At 39.7% G+C, this 27,262-nt stretch overlaps 1 protein-coding gene across 11 annotated transcripts in view; it reads right to left on the reverse strand.

Annotated features, from left to right (window-relative positions):
- Positions 1-27,262, reverse strand: part of LOC306885434 (microtubule-actin cross-linking factor 1-like) — a gene marked incomplete at its 5' end in the record, with an annotated part of 158,310 nt that overhangs the window by 80,555 nt on the left and 50,493 nt on the right. For 9 of the 11 annotated variants that reach the window (XM_079441936.1, XM_079441939.1, XM_079441943.1 and 6 more), the window contains 17 exons: positions 2,447-2,601; positions 4,172-4,324; positions 5,335-5,460; positions 5,545-5,640; positions 6,374-6,478; positions 6,825-6,986; positions 7,354-7,431; positions 7,649-8,069; positions 9,059-9,213; positions 9,673-9,766; positions 9,868-9,995; positions 10,265-10,360; positions 11,644-11,763; positions 11,886-11,992; positions 12,117-12,229; positions 12,328-12,494; positions 16,167-17,246. In XM_079441936.1, the coding sequence (XP_079298062.1) occupies positions 2,447-2,601; positions 4,172-4,324; positions 5,335-5,460; positions 5,545-5,640; positions 6,374-6,478; positions 6,825-6,986; positions 7,354-7,431; positions 7,649-8,069; positions 9,059-9,213; positions 9,673-9,766; positions 9,868-9,995; positions 10,265-10,360; positions 11,644-11,763; positions 11,886-11,992; positions 12,117-12,229; positions 12,328-12,494; positions 16,167-17,246 (3,356 nt within the window). Of the gene's footprint in view, positions 1-2,446; positions 2,602-4,171; positions 4,325-5,334; positions 5,461-5,544; positions 5,641-6,373; positions 6,479-6,824; positions 6,987-7,353; positions 7,432-7,648; positions 8,070-9,058; positions 9,214-9,672; positions 9,767-9,867; positions 9,996-10,264; positions 10,361-11,643; positions 11,764-11,885; positions 11,993-12,116; positions 12,230-12,327; positions 12,495-16,166; positions 17,247-22,347; positions 22,441-23,075; positions 23,154-25,381; positions 25,472-27,262 lie in introns of those variants that run through there. The other 2 variants (XM_079441944.1, XM_079441935.1) reach the window with 1 other exon arrangement.

The following is a 27,262-nucleotide window of genomic DNA, read 5'->3' on the forward strand; positions in this document are numbered from 1 at the left end:
AACTGAACTAAATGATTTTTATTACTATTAAAATAAATCAAAATGACAGTGAGGAACGGTGCTGTGGTGGGCAAGTGATAACCGGTGTTGCGACTTAACCTCGGTATGAGGATGCACTTTATTTTTGCTGAGCATGCACTTTTGTTTTTCATTTTTTTTGAGGCTGACAAATGTCAATGCATTTTTTTTATAATGTATTTGAAAACACGTGACTTAAAGAGTGTTGTGCAAGTTACTTCCAAACTGTAATACATTACAGATTACTTGTTACTGTTATTTAAAAATAATTCCTTACCTTATAATATTACGGTCTCAGAATTGTAATGCGTTACATGACTCCTGTATTACTTTTACCAAAATATCTACAGAAGTACAACTTAACATTCTAAAATGACAAAATGTACTAGAGCCCTGCCCTAATGGCAAAGTGTTTATATTTTGTTCTGGCTTTTTATTAAGAACATTTAGGAAAAACGTTTGGAGCATTTTTTGTTCATTAAATAAGTTTTTTCCTTCTTAAAGTAACAACCAAGCGGCAGACCGGCAGGCTGATCATAGCCTATGCTTGATCAATTTAGCCTTCTCAAATCATCACGACTTGCCTAAAATAAAATCTATAGATATACTAAAACAGTTCAAGCATATAACAATGTTTAAACGTTAAACCTACATAAATGTGCGCTGCATCCAGTAGTCCAGTAGAGAGCGGAAGTTAAAACGCAGGACATGGAGGCACCAGCACAATCAATTGCAATTTTTTTTCAATGGAAACAACTTACGCCATAATATTTGCTCATAAAGGTAAGAGTAATACATCATTCTGAACTGTAAAGGGTCTACTTTTATTGAAGACTTGAAGACTTATCTTGAACAGGAGCGCTTCACAAAAATTAACCGAAATACATGCCTCACAGACATGATAAATATATCTAAAGAAAGCTTTAAATTGCTATTTAACGAAATAAATAAAAACGAAAACAAAAACCATTTAATACAATCGTTATCCGTGAAGATGCACTTCTCTCTAAAGGCGCGTCTAACGAGGAGATGGCGAATCCTTACTATTTCCCGCGGACACATTCATGGTAATTACTTTTGCTGGGGCTTTTGCTTTACTGTATGTATTTGAAGCAGAACTCTTCAGCTGTGCTGACGGCTCGGTGCTGCTGCGGGACACTAAACACCGTCGAGTCGCTCTTGACAGTCGTGGCAGCACGGACTCATGTTGTTTCCACCAGCGCAGAAATTTTTTTCCATCAATAATTGATGGATGTCTAAAATATAAAGATAAGGAGAAGCCTAAAACAGACCCAAGGCCCGGCCCGCGTCTGAACTATGACGTTAATATTGGCCCGAAGCCCGGCCCTAGGGACAAAGTAGGAGCCCGACTTTAAATTAAATAAAATAATAATAATAATAATAATAATAATAATTGGGGGCTAAAAGTGTGTTGTAATGCAAGCGTTACTGAACATGTACAGAGTAAAATATTACTGAAAATTGATTAGTAATGCCTTACACTACTGCGTTACAGCAAAAAGTAATACGTTACTGTAATGCATTACTTTTGTAACGCCTTACTCCCAACACTGCTTAAAGACTATATAACTTTCTCATCCTTGTGCACTAAAAACGTTGAATAGATGCATTTCTTTATGCATGAAATATTTGAATATAAATTTGTTGTTAATGAGTTGTTAATTGCAGATAAACCATAGTTTTGTCATAATTCTGTTAAACCATTTCTGTTACAAAGTATTGTGGTGCCTTACACAAAAAATAAAAAACATTTGAAGAGTCAGGACTGATGTTTGCTATAGTTAGTCCAGAGCTACTAAAATATCAGTTTAATCAGTGAATCTTAGATTTTGTATTCTCCTGGGTGCACAAACCGCAGATTATATGAAAATTATCATATAAAAAATATGAATTTATCGGTATTGGCATCGGCCATGAGACTTAATTATCGGTTATCGGTATTTTTTTTTTCATATTGTGCATCCCTATTCTAAATAAATAAAAAAACAAAAACAAGAAAACTAAAAACAAAAAACAAGGCAAAAAAACAAAACCTATTTTTTTTTTTATATATAGTTTTAATTTTGGTTAACAATAACACCACTTGTCTTCCCATTCCCCCCTTCTATGTAAAGCGATTTGAGTACCCAGAAAAGCGATATATAAATGTAACGAATTATTCAAAACCTGCCACTAAAGCTCTAGGGTAGCAGCTGGTTCTTAGGGCATTCTGGGTGGCTACTTATTGGGCCAAAGTGAGAAATTTTTGTGTGTGTGTAATTCATGTCCATAGCATAAACAAAGTGTTTCTATGCCATACATTGTTTCACTTGAACATAAATCACATTACAGAAGACATATTTCTGCTTGTGTATGAAATCCTAATTAACGTGTTTGTAAGGAACCTGTGAGGATCTGTGTGCTGTACCTGCTGGCAGTGTCGATGGCCTCCTGATTAGGAGGAGGAATGGTGAAACACACAGATGGCACCATGGCCTCATTTCCTGTAGGACTGATGACCTTCCACTTAGTCCTCTGAGAGTTATCCTCCAGTACACACTCCTCTCCTTTGCTGATCGTGATCTGAGAAAGAGAGAAAGTTGGAGAGACAGAAAAAAGGAATGGAAAAAAACATAATAGGTAAGGGAAAGAGGATTTGAAAAACTGAGCAAAAAAAGCAGAACTGATGGTCAATGTTGATTAAAAAGTAAAGGGATTCAAAATATTAACCAAAGGATGAGGAATAAAATGTTTAATGCTAATGGCCTTCATATGAGCTGAAATATGTGAAATATGAATTTCATGGAATAATGCCTTACTGCACTAACATATCTTTACAACTGACCTGGCAAAAGAAATTTAAAAGCGCTCATCTTTTTCATTTTAATGTCAAATTGTAGTTGCTTTTTCAGCCTAATTTTGCCCAGGCTATCATGAAAGCTAAAGGCCACCAATAACCCAAGACAACATAAAATGAAAAGCAAGTGATTTAAGCATATTAAAAATAAAATAAAAAAAAATCTGAAAGAACTTTCTAGTGTCCCACCTCAACGGTCACCCTATCCCTTGCACACAAAGAACATTATGTTTCGCAATATATCACATATTGGTAAGAAATTAAAACTAACAGAGGATTACCACCTGCTTGTGACTGATAAATGCAATATATTTTAAATGAAATCGCAAGTCAACATGCATCATGCTCCCACCATGGAAAATAGATGATTTATTGGGTTAGAAGAAAAACACAGAATTCACAATATATGCGCTATTTCACATTAACAATGTACAGGACGCCTGAGGTAAAGCAGGGGTCCCTTGTGTGCAGGGCCAGGCCAGAGAGCAAAGGTCAGAGGAGAACGGTCGGCAATAGTACCTGAGAGTTGGCCTTGCTCAGCCCAGCAGACACATATAAAGAGGAAGGGAGAAGGAGGGGAAAAGAGAGAGAAAGACGGGGGTAAGGAAAAGGAAGAGGAGGAAAATTGGGGGAGGGCAGAGAAAAGGGGGATGGGACAGGGATAGGGAGGGAGAAAAAGATTACTTTTGGGCATTTTGCAGACCTCGTCTGACTGAGATAATACGATCAGGAAAAGAAACAGGGCCACAGCTGGGAGAGTGAATGAGCGTTTATGAGTATTCCACATTAAATGAATATTCAATAAATGACAGCATCTCATTTCATCGTTTAAATAGAGCATGTGATGTGTGAATGAAGAGCGTCATATATTCAAATTGGCAGATTAGATATGCTATAGCATGTCTGTTCATCACTCATGATATGCCACACCTCCACTTTCCCAGAATTCTTTGCTAACAGCTAAATGGGCAAACATAGGACAGATCTTCTGGATATATTTTGGTCAATGGCACCTTTTCCCATTATACTTGCCTTCACAGCTCCAGGGCGGTTTATGACTAAATATGTGTGGATGGACTCTGGCTAGTGATATAAAAGCTAAAAGACTTTTTGTTCAGGTGGGGCAGGAGTGGGCTACAAACATAAAACTCAGAAAAACTGAATTAGGATCACTTTAAATTTCCCATACGTGATCTTAGCTCAGTTCTTAAGAGCATAAAGATCAATGCAGGGTTGAGATGTGGTAAATTAAGGCAAAGCAAATTGTGATGGTGAGATATCTGGAGCATGTTATACCTCTATTTGTCGGTAGTCACAGATCGCACGAATTGGCGTGGTGGTGCCCAGGTTACTATCTGCACTGCGTGGACGGAGCTGGACTACAGACTTGGCTCGGCCTACAAGGCTGGCCACTGTGCTGCGGTATTCAATCAATTGTTCTTTCTCCTCCTGAAAAATAAAGCATATGAAAGCCAATCAAGCAGCCAAACAGATAACAGCAGTAAAATATGAAGAGTAATTGATGTTTCACTATTAGTGGGCATAATTATTGTTTTTCTGTGAGCAAGAGAGTCAGAACAAATATTGTTCAATAAACTGTTAATTCGATAAATATTTAAATGCATTAATCAGAACGTTACAAATAACTTGTTTTAATTCAGCCTCTGCATAATTGGATTTTCTTGTTTTTCACTGTGCACATTCCTCAACTGCATATAAAGCATAAAATCTCCTATGACCAGCGCTATTTCAGCATAATCTGAATTTTTATTCAATAAATAAAAATAAAATACCTAAAATATGTTTGAATCTTGTTTTTTAAAGGGGTTATATTATGCGATTTGGAGTGTTGTTTGTGCATAGATGAGATCCCTAAAGTTGCAAAAACTAAAGTCTCAAATCCAAAGAGATATTCTTTATAAAAGTTAAGACTCGTCCACGCCCTCCTAAAACGCCTCATGCAAACACGCCCCCACATGTTTACGTCACAATGTGGAAATATTTGCGTAATGCCACACAAATGTTCACGCAAAGATAGAAGGCGTGGTTTCAGTAACCTCAGTAGTGTTGATGCAGCCATGTCAGGGAGACGCTGTCTGTTTCTATGTGAAAGCAAAAGCACTTTATTTGGCCTTCCAAAAGTAGATGCAATTAGGAATCATTGGTTAAGATTTGTTTACAACAGAACAGAACGATACGATATGGTGTTCGCTCAATCACAATGCACTGGGTCAGTTGGCCAATCAGAGCAGACTGCACTTGTTGGAAGGAGGGGCTTTGTAGAAAATGACACGTTTGAGAGAGGCGGGGCATAGAGGAACTTCAATAATGTACAGTATTTGAAAAATGTGTTTTTTGAAAATTAAAGCATGTCAACATATTCTGTTACACCAAATACACAAAATAATGATCTTTAAAATAGCATCATATGACCCCTTTAAATAAGAAGGAAGACCCACCATGGAGTCCTGCAGCTGGTCTTCTAGTCTACCGAGTCTACTGTTTTTATCACAGGTGTACTGTCTCTTAATGGTGTCTTGTAGTTGACGTAGATAGCTTTCACAGTCCCGTGCATCACTCGTAAACTATAAAACAAAAACATGTCATTAAAACACCATGTTAAAAATATCATTTTGAATGCTATTCTATTGAAAAGCTTGACTCGGTACCTGGAAGTAGGCAGTGTTGTCCTTGAGATGCTGCTCCACACATATGCAGAGCTCTTTGATCCACTGCCACTGCGTCTGCAGGGCAGCACTGTAGGCCTGTGATCAGAGGGTCAATAGGTCACGACTAAGTTCCAAATCTGTTAACTATGGCTGTTTTTACACTGGCACAAAAAAAAATCAGATTGTTTGCTCACATCTGACACAGATCGGAATTTGTTGCACTCATGTAAACACAAAAATCCGCATTACAATCAAATTACATTATTTTGGCATCTGATCTGGCCCATTTCCGAATGTGGATTTTAATTGGATACATATCCAATATCTCTCTCTCTCTCTCTCTCTCTCATTAATTAATTGGAATTCAGTTAAATAATTATCACCTTGGCGCTACGTTATTCAATAAAGAATTCTACCTCTAACAAGCTGTAGATAAATTAAGAAATGAAAATTACTGTTATTTTCCCGTCTTTATCCGTTTAGTCAGATTTTGTGCTGCAAAACATCCATGACAGCTGTTGTCCATGCTGGTAAATAATAATGGCCACTCGATGTGAATTATATAAATCATTTTAATAGCACAGCCATTCAAAACCCGAGGGTCTTCCATGTTAGAAAAGCGATCACTGACAATCTTTTTTTGTTTCAGGAATTAATGTAAACACACATCGGATACCAGTTGTGTCTGAAGTGAATGTAAACAGGCAGGCCAAAAAAACAAAATCTGATATGGTCAAAAGATCAGATCTATGCATTAAGACTTGCAGTGTAAATGCAGCCTATTTTTAGGTCAGTGAGTGAAGATTGTTCATATTGGACAACAGCTCACCTCCACTGTTTGCTTGGCTGGGTGGTTCTCTTGACACAGGTGATCAGCTGTCTCCTGGAGAGAGCGCATCACTTCCTGTTTTTCCTCCAGCTCTGACCTCATGTCCTAAGAGAGAGTAAGAAGATTTTGAAATATTGCTCAAATCCAAAACAACATAATGTCCAACTGTAACAACATTAAAGTTAGAATGGAAGGAAAAATCACCCAATCTAATTTGTAAATGCATTTTATTGATCTTACTGTGAAAGATTCATCAAATCCATTCCAAGATCCAATCAACAACCAATGCATAGAACCAAGTAGTGCTCTACATTTCTTGTTTTTTTTTGATAATCCATTAAACTTGTTTGTATGTCAAAAGGCAAAAAAACATCTCTAAATTAGTAAAGGAACATGCAGTGGCCGGAGGTAGTATGATGACTCCTGCATCTTTCTATAGATGGAGTCTTACAGCATATTGCTCTCTTTTGGCAGCCATGTTGGTGTTGCTGTCGCTCCAGTCGAAGGCCAGCTCCTCCTCCTCCCTCTCATTGAGCCAGATCAGCTCCTCAGTGCAGTGGGACACAAAAGCTCGAAGGCTCTCTAGGCAACGCAGTCGCCGTGACGAATTTTCCTGCGACAACACAAAACAACATACATAACATTGGCCATATGACACGGGCAACTGCTTAGTCTGATGCTTTTGCCAAGGTAAGCAAAGCACCCTTGGCGAATTGGCCTCACAGGTCTTTCGAACAATTGCAGGTTTTCATGGTTAAATTAAGGAGACGTGTGGGTGTGGATTTATTGTCAAGAGCAGGTGTTTTACAGCACTCTTATGCATGTCACACTCAAGCATTCAGTATTTTGCTTTTGTAAGGACACACTCTGTCACACCCTGATGAGATTAGAGAACAGTAATATCCATAATGCACTGTATAATGAACTCAAATACACTCACATATGCCTTCTTATCATAATGCTAAAGCAGAACAACTCACCAGCAGTTTGCAATACTGGTTCTCCAGCTTGGATAGAGTCTCAGAGTAACTGCTACGTAAATTAGGCGAGATCCTTGACTGGGGGAGAGAGAACATGAAGAAATAAATGATTGCTTATGCAAAAGCGTGCAGTATTGCTCCTGGACTCCATTCACACCAGTTCTAATTTTGGACCCTGCATACAACCATTCACGAGCTTTACTCAAGCCTAAATATTTTTTCAGAGTCATAAATTGTATTGCATTGCTGAGACTACATCAGAATTTGTGTGAGAGGTGTGTGATAGTTCACATACCTCATAGTTTCGAGCCTCTTTGAGGCTATTCAGAAGATCTTCCACAGCTGTGTGAATGATGTGGTGGTCTTGCAGGTGCTGTTCGACAGACGGCAGATCAGAACCCCACTCGGCTCGCTCCAGCAGGTCCTGCGTCTCTTCCACCCACCCCAGCAGCTCGTAGATGAAGCGCAGACTGCCTTCGTCCTCAGATGAAGACATGGCTACCAGGTCTGCACGAGACATTGGCCGTCTGAGCAGGGACGCCGCAGCACCCACTGCACCCAGAAGCGTCTGTGCTCCCAGTGTAGCCAGACCCCCCGAGGAACCCTTCTGACCCGCATGCTGTCCCAGCAGACCCCCTGTGGAGAAATGACCCTTCCTGTACACACTGGCACACTGCAGACGCAAAGAGACCAGCTCATCCTGCAGACGTGACACCCTACAAGAGAGAAAAGACCTCAGGATCATGAAAAACAAATCCTGAAAAATTGTGGTTTGTATTGTGGTTCCTACAAAAAATATTAAGCAGCATAACTGTTTTCAACATAATAATTAGAAATATTTCTTAAGCACCAAATCACAGGAATAAATTAGATAGATCAAACTGTAATGATATTTCACAATGTATTTAATGTATTTTTTATTATTTAAATACAGCCTTGGTCAACCTAGGAGACGTCTTTCAAAAATAAATATACAGTCAAACCAAAAAATTTTCAGACACAGATATAATTTTAGATATTTTTTCACTAGTGGGTGTAGGACATTATAGTACATTTATATAAGCGAAGATAGCAAAATAAAGTAAACTGTGACATATTATACCAAAAGTTTCTTCATTCAGTGGACTACCAGTAAAACAATTATTCAGACACTCTGACATTTCCATGTTTTGCTTAAATGTTTGTTCTTTCATTGCTTATGCGACCATTTTACACCTCAGACTGAGCAAAATTAAGCATTGCTTGGTAATTGGTTGACCTAAATTGGTATTATCTAATTGTGTACTTAAATTTAACAGCTGACAGCTATTCAACCTAATTCATTACATACCTTTCTACGAAGGTTATCTGACATTTCTGACACACTTTAACTGAGTTCTTGTCATATTTTATTACCATTTTCTAAACTATAGCGAATAAACTGTGATATTGTGAGAAATGTTGAAGGTGTCTGAATCAAATTTGGTCTGACTGTATAAAAAAAAATCTTACAGACCCAAATATTTTAAATGGTAATGTACATTCTCAAAAAGAATGGCAACAATATGAACAAAAATCTTTTGGCTGACAATTAACTGTCATACAAATAATTGTGAATAATCAATTTGAAATAACTGTCAGCAAGAATGAAATCATAGCTATTCTTGCCTTCAATTCCACTCTGTGGCCTGCTTTTCACACACATTTTTTTCCAATTTCTCCTTACCTGAAAGCCAGCTGCTCCACTTGATAGTACTTCTCATCTCTGAGGACCTGCAGGTCAAGATGAAGCTGTCTAACTAAAGCCTCACAGTCCTGCAGATACATCCCCAATTCATTCTCACACCGTACCGGCTGCCCATTCTCTAGCTGAGACATGTCCTGAGGAAAGACAGAATACAATGAAGCATAAAACATTTCTTAATGATAACTATCCAAGCAAGGTCACACTTTATTTTAAGGTTCAATTCTCACCTTTAACAAAACATTAACTATGACTTTTGCCTCAATAAACTCTTAATTTGCTGCTTATTAATAGTTAGTAAGGTTGTTGTTAAGTTTAAGTATTGGGTAGGATTAGGGTTGTAGAATATGTGCTTTATAAGCACTAATAAACTGCCAATATGTTAGTAATAGGCACGCTAATAAGCAACTAGTTAATAGTGAGAATTGGTCCCTGTGCTAAAGTGTTACCCAAACCTTACTAATCTATTTCTGTTTAATTCAATACTAAAATATAGAAATCAAAATATTTAATTCTAATTAAAACGGATTATTCTACTCCGTATTTGTGTGCTATCCAACCTAGCAGTTAACATCAAACTCCACTCCCATACTTACAGCCTGCAAAGTGTTCTTCGCCAACGTGAGTTTCTCCTCACAATCTAGTGCCATGTTCTGGATCTTATTGGCCTTCTGTAAGAGTAGCTCCAACCTATGAACAAAGTTACGTACAAATGACGCATCAAAAAATCCTTTCAAACAGCTATAATTCTAAATACAGCAATAATCTCTTCTAGACGTGAACTCCCTAACCTCTCCACAGCAGGCCTCAGTGCTTTCTCTCTCTCCAACATCTCCAGGATCAGTTTTCCCCATTCCTCCTCCAGATCATTAGGGTGTAGCCCTTGAGGCAGCTTAATGCGGCCGAACTCTATCCACGCCTAAACAACATCCACAAACATCAATCATTTTAACATGAAAAAAAGCTTTCCTAGTGTTTTTGATTGTGTGCATGTGTGTTCTCTTTATACTGTCAGTCTTCCACCTCTCCCACATGGCAGCGTTGCGCTCTACATTAGCCTGAATCTGTTAATGTGCAGCTCCACTGTGCCTCTTATGAACAGTGTCGCCTGCATTTAGCTGCAGAATCAAGGTCAGCCTCAATCTCTCTCTGTCATTCTCTTTTTATCTTCGTAACAGTCTATCTCACCTCCAGAAGCTTGTAAAGGTGCTCGATGTGGCTCTTCTCTCCCTCTTTCGCAGGGATCTCTGTTTCTTTGAAGTGGACATATTCATTGTAAAGTGCCTGGTGAAGATAACATTTTTGTTAAACAGCCAAGTAAAGGACACATCAAATGGTAATTAGCAATTTAAGGCATTGCAGGTTTGTTCCAGACACAATGGCTGTTTAAGTGAATATGCTGCCTTGTAAGAGACCTCTTTTTAGCCAAATTGTAAGGCAGTATCCTTCACAAAAAAGGCAATCCTAGAATGCATAGAAATAAATGATGTATTTTAAATGAAAAGTTTATCAAATACTGAATTATTTTACCCAATATTTGTTTGTGCTGTGTATTTTTCTTATAAGAATATTGTTCTGTTAGCTTAGTAACATACCTACAGCAAACTTGAGTCCCTATTTGTGGCATATGGATTGCTGTATATGTAGAATGTTCCAAATCAGTCACTAAGGTTTCATGATGGTTGGGATGCTGTCTTGAAAGCTAACTTGCTACGTACACTACCATTCAAAAGTTTGCAGTCAACGATTTTTAATGTAAAGTCGTCTTTTATGAAGTGAAGTGACATTCAGCCAAGTATGGTGACCCATACTCGGAATTCGTGCTCTGCATTTAACCCATCCAACGTGCACACACACAGCAGTGAACACACACACACCGTGAACACACACCCGGAGCAGTGGGCAGCCATTTTATGCTGCAGCGCCCGGGGAGCAGTTGGGGGTTCGGTGCCTTGCTCAAGGGCACCTCAGTCGTGGTATTGAGGGTGGAGAGAGCGCTGGACATTCACTCCCCCCACCTACAATCCCTGCCGGCCGGAGACTCGAACCCGCAACCTTCGGATTACAAGTCCGACTCGCTAACCATTAGGCCACGACTTCCCACATGTTCACCAAAGCTGTATTTATTTGACCAAAAATACAGTTTGAAATAAATATTTTCTATTTTTAAATATTTTCAAATTTAATTTATACCAGTAATGGTAAAGCTGAATTTTTATCATCATCACTCCAGTCTTCAGAGTGGCATGGTCCTTCAGAAATCATTCTAATATGATGATTTAGTGCTTAACACTTCTAAAATGCTTATTTAGTACCTAACATTTTCATTATTATCAATGTTGAAAACATTTGCACTACTTAATATTTATGCAGAAACTACGCTACAAATTTTCTAAGAATTCTTTGATGGAAAGAAAGAACAATCTCACATAAATGGCATCTTTGATCTGAATAATGTGTTTTTGCCAAATAAAAACATTAATTTATTGCTGACCCAAACTTAAAACGCATCCCTTCAAGAAATCCAGTTCTCTTCTCTCAGCTTCTCCTTCCCTCACGTTTCTTACCTTGAGTTCCACAGGATTGTGGGGGAAGCTCCTGTTGGCCACGAGGGCCGTGTGTTGCCTGGTCCACTGCAGCAGAGAAGAGAAGCCAGACTGGTACTCTGTCCATCGCTGGTCAACCTCCTGAACAACGGAAACCATATCAGAGAAAACAAGGAACGAGAATGAAAGACAAATTACATTAAGTACATCAGAGAAAGAAGGTACGGCTTGAAGAGAGTGAGTGCACTGTGAAGTGAGCATACATGAGCTGCGATGCCTTCTCCACCCTCTGGGATCTTGGGGAAAGCATCGTAGATGGAGGAGACGTACGTGATGACAGATTTCTCATCTGGCGACGACACATCAACATCTGATGTAGAGAGAGAATAAAAAGTCTGAGCAAATGATGATCTAAGATAAATGGAGTTTAGCACATAATAATCCCTATATGTAGAATGGATGAAAACTAAAGACAGATATGACACCAATGTTACCTTCAGCATCTAGAAGTCGCGTTACACCTAACAACTCTGCAATCTCAAAGGCCTGTTCCAGGTTCTCACGGTTACTCTGTTGCCCAACCACTTCCATGTCAATCAGGTCCGGCCTAAAAATCACAATGCCATGAGTGTTACATGCCCTAATGTCTGTCTAGCCTTTTAAACTGAGCATTAATTATGCTTTAATGTGTGTTTGTGTGTGAACCTGTATCTGTGCAGAAGAGCGTTGAACAAGTGTCCATCGCTCCAGCTGGAGGAGAAATTGGCACAACGGAGACCGGGGTAGCCCTCTGTGGCTTGTTTACTCCATATTAGCAGCTTCTCTTTCGCTGTGAGGTCACCTGATTCACCGCTCACATAGATCTCAGAAATCTGGTAAACAGAAAGAGCTTATATTGTACCTGAACTTCATGGTTTGTTTGTAAAGGGGAACTGATGTTATACTTCCACTAAAAAGTTTGAGCACTGCTAGTTTGCAAATGTATATTTTTAGGGGTAGCCACTGTGGGCCACAGCAAGGCCATGAACCTTTCACTAATCTTTTTTTCTCTACTTTCACTCGCTCTTCCTCTTGACAAAGGGAGTCAGTATCCGCAGTATCTGTCTGTGCCAGGCTCTAATCTGTATTCCTTTGTCATTCCTCTCATATGCTGCTCTTCCCATCCCTGCCTGCTTCTTTTCTTGCCTAGCTAGCAAAGAACACTTTAAATCCTGGCATGAATGCAGACAGTTCTGAGAGTATAGACAGACATAAGATTAAATAAATCTTCACATCAAGTCAATGCAGGCCAAGATTAGCTTGAGCAAATTTGGTGACATACAGAAACAGAACACTAACTGTCCTAGTCTGAGCCTCTTACTCTAAAGATGATTAGAAGGTGAGGTCAGAGAGATTTCTAACACTAGTCCAATCATCCAGGCTGTGAGCCATAAAAATGCACCCAAACATTGACTCGCTTGAGTCAAATCAGTCTCAAGATGAACCGTCCATGACAGCAGAGATAAATCTGGGTTTGACGACATGCTGAGTATGTCATAAAAACAGCGGACTGGTCATACTGTGACACACTGATATTTCCATCAGAGTGCAGATGACTGAGTATGTGACCTTATAATAGAGTAAGGACAGTCGTGCTTTGTGATGAGCTACAACCCTCAAATAGTCTAATTACATCACAGTTAACAATGAGCATGTTACTGGCAGATGAACACACCAATGTGCACTGTAAGAATTTAAAGTAGTGTGGGCATAAGGGATAGTGAAGGAAGTGCTACAGTCAGCAATGAAAAAGGGCATTTGATGATGAAATAATAAGTGATATATGAGAAATCAAACAAAACAAAAAATATAATACAACATAGAATAGCACATAATATGTAATATAAAATAGCATAAACAAAAAAATAAAACAATGCAAAAAACCAACCAATAAAAAAAAAAAATCTAAAAATCTAAATCATCAAATCTACCAGGTCAACACGTATTAAAAATATAGCCTATACAAAGTTTTGTCATGAAACGCTGGATGTTACACACCAATAAGTTTCTTGCTGCTCAACATTCAAACAGAAACAGAAAGAAAGGAAAGCAAAAATGCAGATAGCAAACATTTCCCCAAATAAAGTTTGCAGGCCTGAATGCGCAATCCTTTTTTATATGTAGGGAAATTTCAAGCCATCATGACTGCAACCAACACATACTGTACTGAAATCTACAGAAGACAGTTTGCTCTATGGTGAGAGATCATTGAGACTGCATCTAAACATGCCACTGACTTTTTGCGTGCATTTCTGGGTGTGTGCATGCTGGTTTCGGTTTCCACATTTATGCTGCATTTCTGGTATACTGACAGGAAAATAGCTAGGTAGACAATCAATGCACAGTCATGGTTTGAGTATGCTTAACCTGTTAACCTTCGCCCCCCATTGTGGGCCTCACAGGTGAAAATAACCTACCCAAATTAAAATGGTAACAGTTCCTGACAAAGTGTGCTACACAAACAAATTAGGTATCTTTGGAAAGAAGACACTCTAGGCTTTACTATCTATCATCCAGAGTTGATAATGTTCAAAAAGATAAAAAGTTATAGACACTGACGTGCCTTGAAAAATATTTTTCCACACTGAATGTTTTTTTATTTCATATACAAATACATGAAATAAGTCATGGAGCAATCCAGAAAAGTAATGGATTGAAAGCCACATCTCTCATGAGTTTATATTTCAAATTTGAAGAAGATACCATGAAAAATTAAATTCCTGCAATATTTTTTCTGAAACTATTTATAGTCCCCCCACCCCCCTGTTTGAGGAAAAATAACCACCAAATGGATTGCAGAATTATACAAGCTATTTTAGTCATTATACATATTCCTGCATAGTTTTTCAATTATAAAATAATAGACAGATTTATTTGAGCACTAAAAAATACAAAAATAATTAAGTAATAAAAAAGGAAAAAAAATAGAAAAAAATGCTTTGTATATAGTATGTATACTGAAGTATTCTGATTGCCAGACATGAAGTGATATTGCCAGACATGGTCATACAGTCAGTAATCACACGCTGATGTGCTTCCATTCAGATGATAATCATACAGATGGGCCATATAATCAATAATAGCTGATCACTGAATCACAATGATAGCCGTCATAGAGTCGGTAATAAACACGCTGATGTCCGCCCATACAGATGATAATCATGCAGATACGGCCACATTCCCCACACAATACACACACACACACACATAAAAAATGTAGAAAAAAAAAAGAAAAAAAAAAACTTTATGGAAAAGCAGATCGCTAAGTTACGCCCCGCTCAGATGACAGCTGCGTCACAGCGTGCGTCACACGCTGGCAGGAGAGAGCGCCAAATTCAAATAAACTATATTCCGCTTTTCTGAGACTTTTTTTTTCCGTGGACGGTCTTATTCTGTTTGTAAAACTGTATGCTACAGCACCGTGTTGTTTTTTTACCACCAAGATGCTGTTTTTGAGCGTAATTTATTCCATAACGGACGCGAACAATAACTCTCCCGAAGAAATGAAATGTAAACAAAGGAATATTCATCCTTATTACAACGTTATTGTTTCGCTGGACTAAAAGTGCTCGCTGGGATGTTGTTCTGTGGACCCTTACCTAACTAAACTGGGATTTCAGCAGTGGACGCGTTTGTGGCTCGTTATTACAATGAATCTGGTACGTATACGGCTTTTTTATTCTGCCTGTTTTGATGTGTACTGCTTACGCAAATGTAGCAAATACATTCCTTATAAGCTTTCCATCGAAAAACAGAGATCTGTCATCGATGCTTGAGGCTTAGACCTTCAGAATGATATATAGTTTGTCAAGATTAATGATATTCTTTCACGTTAAATTCATTCATAAACATTAAACTAGTGGGGAAAAAAACGCTTCAGTGCGCCGTCGCTCTGGTAAACGTTAACAGGTTAATATTGAGAATTTAATAAACCAAGTGCTAGCACACTGCTGGAATGTCTATAACGAGGCCATGAAATCCCTCTCCACCAGCCGTAACTCTTAAGTGTGCAGGTGGAGCACTAGGCAAGGGAGGGCAGGCAGCAGACACAAATACGCAGCAATCACACTGGTGCAGAGAGAAAAAAGATGAACAGCTGACAAAATGTCTGTGAACATCATTTGTGTTCGTGTTTTTGGCACTGCCAGGCAGTTTCACTCGAATACAGAACCTAAAGCATCAGGAATGACAGGAAAGAGAGTGGGTAGTACGAGGGAAGGGAAATAATGAGGAATGGAGGGAAGGGAAGGAGGCAGACAGTGAGAGATGGTCTGGGCAGTACTGATTAGGCTCCTGGGAGAGGTTCAGGAAGGATTTGCTGTTTTCTATGCACAGCTGATTGGCCGAGAGAAAAAAAGCCACACGAGAGATAGTAGTGAAGAAATAGAATGAAGACACCCATACCCCCCAATTCACACCCAAGTCTTGTCAGCTTTAATCTCTACTCTTTTATACTACAAAAGCCATATCAAAGAGCTTTAGGAAGACAGAGAAAAGAATCTGACCTGGTTTGAAGGCTGAGCCGGTATCTCTTGGGGGGAGATGGGACTCTCAAGCACAGAAGAATCAAGCACATCAGAGGAGCTCCCCCAGTCAGTCTGAACAGCACCTCCCGTCTCGGGCGAGGTGAGAGGCACATCGCTAGCATAACCTGAAGACTGAAGGTCTTGTGGTGGGGGGCCAATGCCTTCAGCTACTTGAGCAGAGTTGTCCAACAGGAACTCTTTCCCTTTTTTTCCCTGAACCGCAGCTGTTGCTGGTTTGGCAGGGTCGTTCTTCCCGGGTGGTCGCCCTTGAGTTGCGGACACTTGTATTTTCGTAATGCCTCCAGTAACAGGAGATGCAGCCGGAGGTTCAGAATGGACCTCAAGTTCTTTGTCACGCCAGACGGGTGACCCATAGTCCCTTGGATACACAGTTCGGACCACACAAAGTTGCCCACCAAACTCACGAATGTGAACAACTCCCTTCTTCTCGGTTTCAGAGGGCTCACCGAACATCAGTTCACTCTGCCCATGTACATCTCCTCCTCCTTTCTCTATTTCCAAGTCACCACGTTTGGAGCGTAAAAGACAGGGTCTCTCTAGTACCCCCTGAACTCGCTCTCGAACCTTACAGACTCTTCCTCCTCCAGGAGTTGTGTTGCCTTGCTCTAATTCAGGATGAGACTCTTCGCTGACTCCTTCTACCTCAAACTGGCGAAGTGCCCCAAGCCAGGCTGGACTGGGATCTGGTGAAAGAATGGCCATCTTGCTGCCCCGCAATGTCCCTGTGCTTCCAAATATTGGGGCCATACCAGGAACAAGGACAACATTGGCGGGCGTTTCAGTTTCTGTAGTTATTTGTCCATATACCAATTTGACTGAATCAGGGGGTCTTGTCATAGACTCCCCCGTAACTTCAACGCATCCACTCTCCTTCTCATCAAGGACACGGCTTCTCTTGTCCTCCTCTTTAGCACCTTTTAACTTCTGTTTGGCCTTTCGTTTTCGCCTGAAGCGAAGTTTTCTTTTGGGTGATAGTGGTGCAGCACCACCTGGTCCAGCATCCCTGGGTTGTTTCACACAACCAAGGGAGCTCCCCATATCTCATAGAGACAGAGTAAATAAATATGAGCCAAAAGGAAATAAAGTGAGAGAGCACAATGAGAGCAAAACAGTCAGCCTGAGGCTGGTAAGGTAAATTAAAATGTTAAGTTAATGACTCATCTGGAGTGAAAATCATGACAAGAAGTATTAACCATGACAAAAGGGTTTGGTACAGGGTGAGGTTCGCCCAGGACATCATGTCTCAACTTTAGGTGTGGACAGCAGTCATATCTCCTGTTGCTTGGTGTTCTCTTTCTATCGTTCAGATATCACTTAAGGTCCTAGTAAGCCTCTAGGACATGATGCGGAATATAGGTTACTGTCCTTTATAAAATATTAAAATCCTACGGATGTTTTTTCACTCCCTCATGATGCAGAGATGATGCAGCACTGAATGAAGAAAAACTGGTGCCTTTTAGCCCATTTCACAAGCTATGTGTTAAATAGCAGGCCATTTATCATGGTACTTGAAGACACACTATTATAAAAGCCACTGTAGATATTCCTCAAGGTGAGAACGATTATAAAACTGCACTGCAGACATACAAAGACATACTCATGTGAGCACACATGTACATGCTCAATAACTCTGCATCAGGATGCATCATTAGGATGCACTAATCATCACCTGCTTCTCTATATATCTTTAGTATACATTATTGATCACTGCACTCCGTAGTGCTAACATCACATAGGGTAGGTAATGCATTGGGAAGCAGTCATAAAAGTCCTGTGGGACGCTTACAGTAAAGCTGCGTAACAGGTCCTAGATCAGCTACTAATGGACGAAAGAGCAGAGTCAGACAGCTCATCTACAATTTAGTCACAACCCATCAGAGCTTAACATCTTTTGTTCCCATCATCACTCAAGCATAACCAACCCATGTCAGATGATGTTTGGTCTTCACACCTGTAGCTATGACTGTTTCACATCCCAGTCATGCAAATTCCATTAAAACAAGTCTCCAGACACCGAAGAGAAATAAGGGGAGGGGCTAGGTACTAAGCGTCTCTCCACTGCTGCCACGGGAACTGGCATCCCATGCACTGACGCCAGCACATTCAAGTCAATAAAGAGGACGGTGACTACCATGAGTGAAGACCTCGCCTTCAGCCAGCAAAATTCAACAACCACTTTCCCCCTGCTGACGTGGCTGGTTATAGATGTGGTTTAGCACATAGTCCACTCTCATATCAAGTAGACACGTTTCAAGCCATCCTGTCTTCCTTGTTCCACCACTAAGCAGTGTACGTCCCTAGATTGGGGTGAACCAACGAGAAAGAGTGATAACTGACAAGGTGCCGCTCCCTGATACTGTCGGCTCCTCTGGCTGTGGAATCTAATTAGAACGCCGCCAGGATAGGGCTGGGCTGGGCAGTTGAACCATGGCTGGAAGAGGAAAAGAGGGAAATCCAGAGGAATCCTCCCCCAACCTGGAGCTGCACTGCTGGCCTCGGAGAAGAGTGATTGCCCCAGTATTGAAAAAAGCGTAGCTCCGTTAGTCAAGCATGGCGAAATTGATCCGATTGATACGGTGCTCTCCTCTGCACAACCTGGGTACAAATTAAAATGTGCGACTTACATGTGTGTGCCTGCAGGGTTCAGCGATCCCGATTCTGAGATTGAAAGCATATGTGTCGCTGTATATGTGGTGTGCTTCAAGAGGCCTGCAGGTGAGAGAGGAGGCCAGGGGCTCCAATAATAACAGGCTGCATGTGTCCTCTTCTCAGTTGCTGGGTAGCTCCTCTGCTCTCACTGGTAGGCACCAGCGGATAAAAGAGCTTCATCTCTAGTCTGCTGCAGCCTCACAGAATACGCTGCTGCTGCTTTAGCTTCCTCCTCCTCCCTCTCTCCCTCCTCCTCTCTCTTTCTCTCCTCCTATCCACGTGCTCATCCCTCCCTCCCTCCCTCCCTGCTCTAATCCCTGGTGAGCTCAGAGCTCAAAACACACGCGCACATGCACACCAATCAAATTGGTTGGCAGCCTGAGACTGCAAGAAAAGAATGAACCTGAAATTTTAATTGTTGCTCCTTAACATACATGTTACTTCACAGCTGATATTATTGCCCCTCCTCTCTTACATATATATTTATACATATTAACACACCAACCAGAAGACATCTTAACAAAAATGAACAAGGGACAAGGCAGGGTGAATGGATTTATCAGTAACTGGTCTAAAGAACATGATCAATCTGTAAAGAGTTAAGGAGATGAAGAGTTACTGCAGATGAAACAACTTGACAGCTGTTAAGATGCATTCACATTAGTTAAATTCTGATCAAATTTCATAGGCTGTTGGGTCAATACTGCACATTTGCATGAGCAATTGAACCCAATGCTTAATTCACATGGGGAAATCTTTCTCTCGATCGTGAGGATTCCTGTTGAAATTACTGGATGTTGGAAATTGCTGGAAATTTGGCAAATAGCAGTAAATATGGCCACACCTTAAGAGGGTGTAGATATGAAGATGAAGATGTCCTCTTCTATAGACACTACTACAAAATACAGCACTGTGATGATATTTAGTCATGTAATCAGAAGCAGCATACATGAGCAGGATTGCAAAGGAAGGTAATGAATCAACAAGAAATACATCAATTAGAACCATGATAATCAGCCAGCTGAGCCCACTTCTTTTTAACCAGCCTAATGGTCATGCACCCAGAGTCTCCTGTACTGTAACTGAGACGGGGTAAATTTCTGTTTACTGACAGACAAGAGACCAGCACCTATCGGCTTTATCCTGCAGATAGAGAGCATAAGATTTCTGCAAACTGCAATCTCTGCCAAACATCCCAGCTGGCCAGACAACCACACCTTTTATGTGACTAACATAATAGCCAATCAGATCAGTTGTTTTTGTGACAGAGACAGCTGGCGCAATTTCAGCCTAGGCTAACACACTGAAGCTTGATTGGTATTTTCCCACAGGATCCTAAACTTATATAAAATAAATATATATATATGACAAAAATATATGAGGTCAATATGAGGATATACAAAACACAATTCCTAAAGGCTGCTAGCCTAAATTACAGCTGTGGTTTCAAAACAGAGGGAAGTGTCCCAGACTGAGTGTGGGTGAGGTTGGTTAGCTAGTCTCTCTTGGTTGTCTGAAGTGAAAGTACAGTATGCATCAAAAGTACACTTAGAGGAGTGGTTTTCGAATGCTTCTATTGACAAACAGCAACTCATACTAATGGCTCCTAATGTGCCTCTGCTGAAATGATTAAATTGGATGATGTTTCACTAAATGAGTCATGCTATATTATATTGGGCTATAGTAATTTTTGCTGCAACTTGTTCACAACAATAACATTATGCATTTCTATAGTGGTCTACCAGCACACCTATTATTTCTCCTTCCAACATATTTTTGGTTGATGGAAAATAAAGCTAATGTTGAAATGTTCAACCAAAGCAAATTCTCCAAACTGTCATATTGTCAGTGGCATGCTCTGCATTGTCTACTGTTGTCTCATTTTCATTGTTTCATAATTAATCACCGTTAAATATTGCAATTAAGCATGCAAGTTTTAAAAATCCCATTCCTTGTTTTTTCGCCTGTTCAAAAGGTTTTATTTTTGTCCCAGAGATGCAACAAGTAGTTTACAAGTACTTATTTGTGTGCCAGTGGCCTGCTCTGTTCTGAACCAATTACTGCAATTTGTCTAGATAAATGACAGTTTGTTTCAAATCTCTGCTCTCTAGTTATTGTTAAAATATATTGGACGTAAACATATCAGATTCATGCACTGTGGGGGAAAGTGGTTTAATTTCTAAAGCAATATTTCTTTATTTTAATATTTTTCTGAAGGTTTTTTTTTTTTTTTTTTTTAGTTTGAATTGATTTGCTATTTCATGAGGCCTATGCTTCCTCCACTCTTTTCTGCTGAATCATGCTGATTAGAAAAAGGCTTTGGGGTCATACTAAACACAATCACCTTGGCAACCAGCTGTATGTCACCTTGTGATGTAACCACTCTGTTGTTAATAACAGTGTCCTCTGCTGGACGATCCTGAGAAGTACAGCTAGTATGCAGAAAATGATAGCCATGTATTTTTAAGAGCATTTAATAGAACTCTCTTCAATTACCAGCAGAGAGTTTGTTAAAAATGCATCATAACAGCTTTATTACTTTTGCAAGTATTTATTAAATTAGCATCGTGGCATTTTCTCATAGCTGATGGGTGACTAAGTTTATGTTTGGAATGAAACAACTTCACAACTGTATACTGCACGCAGTATGCATTTTTGCGTATGCATACAATGTTCACAAACTGATATACTATATTTGCTAAAACATGAAGACTATAATCAGAGCATATAGTGTTGCATACAATGCATTTTCAAAGAATGAACAGAAATAGTAACAGTGATTTGAATATTTCTTTGAGTCATTATTTCATCAGATTATAAGCCTTCTACACAAATTTCAATCAAAAATTTGCTTAACTGGTCATGTGTTTATTGTAGTACATTATTAATATGGTGTGAACAATCTGTACTAGTATTCCATGCTGGAGCAAGGGCGAAAATATCTTTTTATTGCTTCGGATAAACTACCATGCAGCCTGTTTAAATTGCCTTTATAAATGGGGCATTCCAATTCTACCATCCAGCAGTAAAGTATTCATCCAACAGACCTTACTTCTCTAGCTTGACCCATAAGTATAGAAAATTGAAGGGCATTTCACAAATGTGCTCTGCAGGGCCCATTTCCGCCGATTTTTGTTTTTTATCAGCATGCAGGCTGGCAGTGCCAATCTAGAAAGTCTGCCATTCTGCAAAACAGGCAGACTGCCAGGTCTTTTCTTTTGAAGCACCATATAAACCATTCCCTGAGCAAATTCAGAATCTGACCTTAGGATTGAACTCTATCCATCACATTCTCCTTGTGCACCATTCCCTCTTGAGTTCTCATATTCTTGCCATGGGCAAATCCCTGTTGCTCAAACTGACAGCTACGAACATGAGATGCTGGTAAACAGCCGCTATTAGCATTAAGCAGAGTCACCTCTAACTCTGGCATGCTGTGTTGAACATTACATATTCAAGTAGGACACAGCTGTGACTAAAGTGAACTTACCTGGAAGTGAAGGATGATGGTCCAGATCAGTCCCAGTGTCAGCTTTGGGTTCCCATCTGTGATGTCATCATTGCGTATATTCACTAATTTGACCTGCAATAAAAAAAAAAGTCTCTCATTAGTGGAAAATATCTGAATGAGTTAAATGTACAATTTGGTGTAAATGTGTTAAAAAAAAAGAACTGATTGCCAATAAAGACTATGCCTAGGTGAAAACTGACAATGTAATGTAATTTCAGGACAGCTTTGGCGTTTGTTGTCCTCTTACGCTCACAGCTGTCAGAAACTATGTACTGCGCATTGGGAGAAGGGCACTGGTTGGCATTTTGTCTGGTTTAGGGACCCTGGGCTGGGGTGACAACACAGAGGGGATTGGACAGACTTACATGGGGCAGAACACATATATCAACTCCAGGTCATGTTATCTATGAGCCATGTTGCCAACTGAAGCACAATGAGACTGAGGACACAGACGTCTCAAGCTATCATCTTGTATTCACTTCCCCTAAATGTGCGTTACATTAGTTAAGTGAGGGTAACTAGCCTAAACACTAAAGGGGACACGTCCTTCCCAATATTCAGAGGAGTAGTTGAAGAATGAGACTTCTTCAGGTTTACCCTACCCAATCTTGAATATTTGGTTACATCCTTGCATATACAAACAAAGAGCTGACAATCTGTAAAAAGCAACTCTGAGAGTGAGAAAGTGTCATTTTAGACATTCATACCTGTCTCTGCTTAAGGAAGTCCAAGGCGATCTGCACATTCTGGAGTCGGTGAAATCGCATGCGACCCTTTTCCCTGGGCTATTGAAGACAGGAAGAGAGTGAGAGAGAAAACGGAGAGAGAATGCAGATGAGTGCACTGATAATCTGGGCAAATTGGAGGTCTGTGTGAAAACAGGACAGCTTCATTAGCACAAGCCTGAAAGCGGCAAAAGCAGCACACTGCAAAATAACACAAGACCCTCACAGGATTGTCAGTAATTAATAATCCTGTCTCAGAGTTACTGGGAATAGATAGCATACTGTGAACATATCGACATTAGCAAACCATTCAAACAGTAAAGCTATATAATTATTGTATCTCACACACTTTGTCTTGCTTGCTATCATCTGTCTAGTAGTGGGTAACCAATAGCAGTATCTAGAGTGCAGGGCAGTAGATGGCCGATATAATGTCAATATACACTACCATCCAAAAGTCCAGGGTTGGTAAGATTTTTAATGTTTTTGAAATAAGTATTTTATGCTCCGCAAGGCTGCATTTGTTAACAAAAACATACAGTAAAAACAGTAATATTACAATTTAAAATAACTGTTTCTATATATTTTAAAGTGCCATTTATTTCTGTGATGCCAAAGCTGAATTTTCAGCAGCCATTACTCCAGTCTTTAGTGTCACACGATCCTTCAGAAATTATTTTAATATGCTGATTTGGTGCTGAAGAAACATTCTTATTATTATCGATGCTGAAAACATTTGTGTTGCTTAATATTTTTGTGGAAACCACTGAATTTTTTTTTCAGAATTCTTCAATTAATAGATAGTTCAAGGAATTTATTTGAAATGGAAATCTGTCACTTTTAATCAATTTGATTTATAGTTGCTGAATTGATTAAAAAAATCTTACTGACCACAAACCTTTGAACTATAAGGGTATATTACAATTTAACAGTAGGAAATAAGAATGTACCAAAATTTCCTCAGGTTTCTATCTACCGACAAGGCAGAAAGGTCAAATCTATTGACAAGGCCGAATGGCTAATTTTATTAATCAGCCAGACATGGCCAATAATCAAAATGGCCAAATATCATCCAATTAACTGGCCTGTCCAATATATCGGTCTACCACTACTCTCTACTGAGGTCATGTAGCAGACTCACACCCCCTTACATGCAAAGCATGCTCACTATCACCCACAAATGCAGCAGCGTGTACAGCAAACCTGCAAACAGGTGACCAGAAAACCCCCACAGCAGAGCAGATGTGTCAAAGTCATCAGATTCAATGTGAGCATGTGATGCGAGCGTTGGCAGGACTGACGTGACGTGTATATAAAATGTGTACGCAAGGCGAGGTCTCTCAAACACCTAAATGTCATAAATCAGATTATGTGCGGCATCATGAATTCTGCATCGGCGTATTAGACATTCCCCTCTGCATATTCACGAAATTGACCTGTCCTTTGAGTCCACGCCATGCAGTGCACAGAGCTGACTTTGTGTGACTGTTCATTTCAATAGAGGGAGGGGGTCACACATACTCCCTGAGCTCCATCCTCCTCATCCTCCCCACCCAGCAGGATGAGTGGGGGTGCGCGTGACACAGACGCTCTCCGCAGAGTCGACGCACCCTTGTGCTGATGACATCATCATAGAGAGGGTCACAGAGAAAGGATGAAGACAGAAACAGTGTTGAAGGGATGATATATGTATAAAACACTTTAAAAAAATGAAAAGATGGAGGAAGAGAGTGAAACAAAACCAAAACAAAAAAAAAATAATAATACAGTATATCTATCTATATATATAAATCATAGAAAACATGAGATAATAGAAAGGAATGAAGACTGAGTGAGAGAGCAATCGTAGAGGGCAGGTGGTGTGTCAGCAGTCTGTCTCTGTTAATCCACCCATCATTCAGTCTGCCCCAGTGCATCATGGTCCCCAGCCATCAGAGTGGGCAAGATTGAGTGCAGAAATAATGTACTAATGCAGATGTCATTACAACACATTGCAGTACACGTCAGACTCAGCTATTTCTCTGCAGCAAGGCCTGTATCTGCATTCGGCAACATCAGCAACAAGCCAGGACACTTCATAACATCAGCCTAACCCCCAGGTCAACTCATGTGACACGATCCCCTGGCACCATGTGACTCTGAATTGCATTATGGAAGATAAAGCAGATCTCTGCCACATGAATTACCTGGGAGAACTGCATAAAGCATTGGAATCAAATTTGTGTACAACCTTACGTATATCCTGTGAGTGTGTGTGTGTGTTAAGGTGATAGTAGTTGCTTTCTCACCAATGTGACACCAGACAGCACCTCAAGCAGGGAAATGAGGTTATGCCCATCTCTTAGATCCTCATATAGGTCTGTGATGTGCTTCCGCACCTGGAGAGAAAAAGAGAGAAATACAGTTAGAGTGAGACGTTGAGTTCTTTACAGTATTTAGAGGCCTATATGTAAGTGTTTGTACTATAAGCAACGGTTTCAATAAAGTTTGTGTTAGAATTACCATGTTTGGATACAGGCTGACTTTATATATTAATCTGTATTTAAATGACAATTAGCAGACTAATTTGTTTGGTTGGTTGCGACCCATTAACAAAAGCAGTTTGGATAAAATTGTGATGTAAATTAGTTTCATAGAGAGACAACTGCAGTGCACTAACTCTAACCAGCAGGAGGCGCCAGACTCATTGAGATGGGCCAGTAAACCAGCAACAAGAAAAACATGGAAGATCTTGAAGTTCTGTACTAAAGCGCACGTGTGTGTTTGTGGATTCAGAGATTCTAAGCTGTATACAGCAAAATCCAACACAGCTGCCTCCCCACAGGGTCACAGAGGAACCATCTGCTAAGTATAAAAGAACATACTGACAACTGTGAAACTCACAATCCTCTCCATTCCCTCCCTTTATTTCAATCAATTCAGAAAAAATACTATATACGATACCATTCAAATGTATGGGGTCAGTACTACTTTTACTTCATACGGTCACATTTGTGTACCAACACTCCCTGAACAAAACATAGTAATTTCTATCTACCTCTGTCTCTTCCATGTCATTTCAGTGTTTATCACAGGTGTATTATCAGGGGACGCCCTGTTGCCAGGGACAAAGAGAATAACAAACTAAACTTGGGCACTGGAGTAATACCCAAGCGGTGGAGTATTAAATAATAAAATGTGTCACACTCAAATGCTTCCCCCCTCTGTAGTCAGCAGTCATTCCTGTAGACGGGTATGTTGTACAACCCATTTTAAACCAGTTTGCAATGAGGTCACTGTTTATGTTAGGAGTGTGTAAAGGACAAACAAATGGACGTGACACAATCTACACACTGCTTTTAGTCAGTATAACATTGCCTGAGGGGAACGACATACCTGTTCACCTGCCAGAGATGAAGAGAGATGTGTAAACACAATGCTAACAGGTATCATCACCTACTTAGCATCTGCCAATGAGACTCATGACAAACCATGCGAGCTATGCTATAAGAGCAAAAGAGCCAATTAAATCATTTCAAATTTCCGGAATGAACCATTCCAGAAATATAGACCTGTCAACTATCAACTGATAATTCTAGACCTGTCCACTATTAAAACCGAAACAGAATGTTAGTGGGATCTTACATCACTTTGAAGAAGGGCTGCAAAATGATTAATCGCGATTAATCGCATTCAAAATAAAAGTTTGTGTACATACCATGTGTGTGTATTGTGTCTATTTATTATGTATATATAAATACACACACATATTGTATATGAATATATTTAAATAAAAAATATTTGTATGTACATATTTATACTTGTATATAATTTATATTATATATAAATATTTCCTATATAAATCTAACATTTTTTCTTTTCGCAGTTAATCGTTTTGCAGCCCTACTTTGAAGCATTGAAGACACGCAATCTGTCTTTTGTTATATGTGGGTAACAAACAGTCTGTCGTCTCTAATACAACATAAAGAGGACCCAAAAGGGTCACAGAGGTCTAGTATATATATAACTCACTACTTGTAGAGTCTAACCTTCCAGCAGCAATGTGTAAACCTATCTCATTTCCTATGGTCTGACCTACATTACAGTAATACCGGCAGAGTTACGACTCTCTATCTCCAACCTCATAACTCTGGCCTTTCTGCGGCTGGTTATCTGCCCTGCCCTTGAAA

Source organism: Barbus barbus (genome assembly GCF_936440315.1).
Source record: "Barbus barbus genome assembly, chromosome: 19".
NCBI lineage: Eukaryota > Metazoa > Chordata > Actinopteri > Cypriniformes > Cyprinidae > Barbus > Barbus barbus.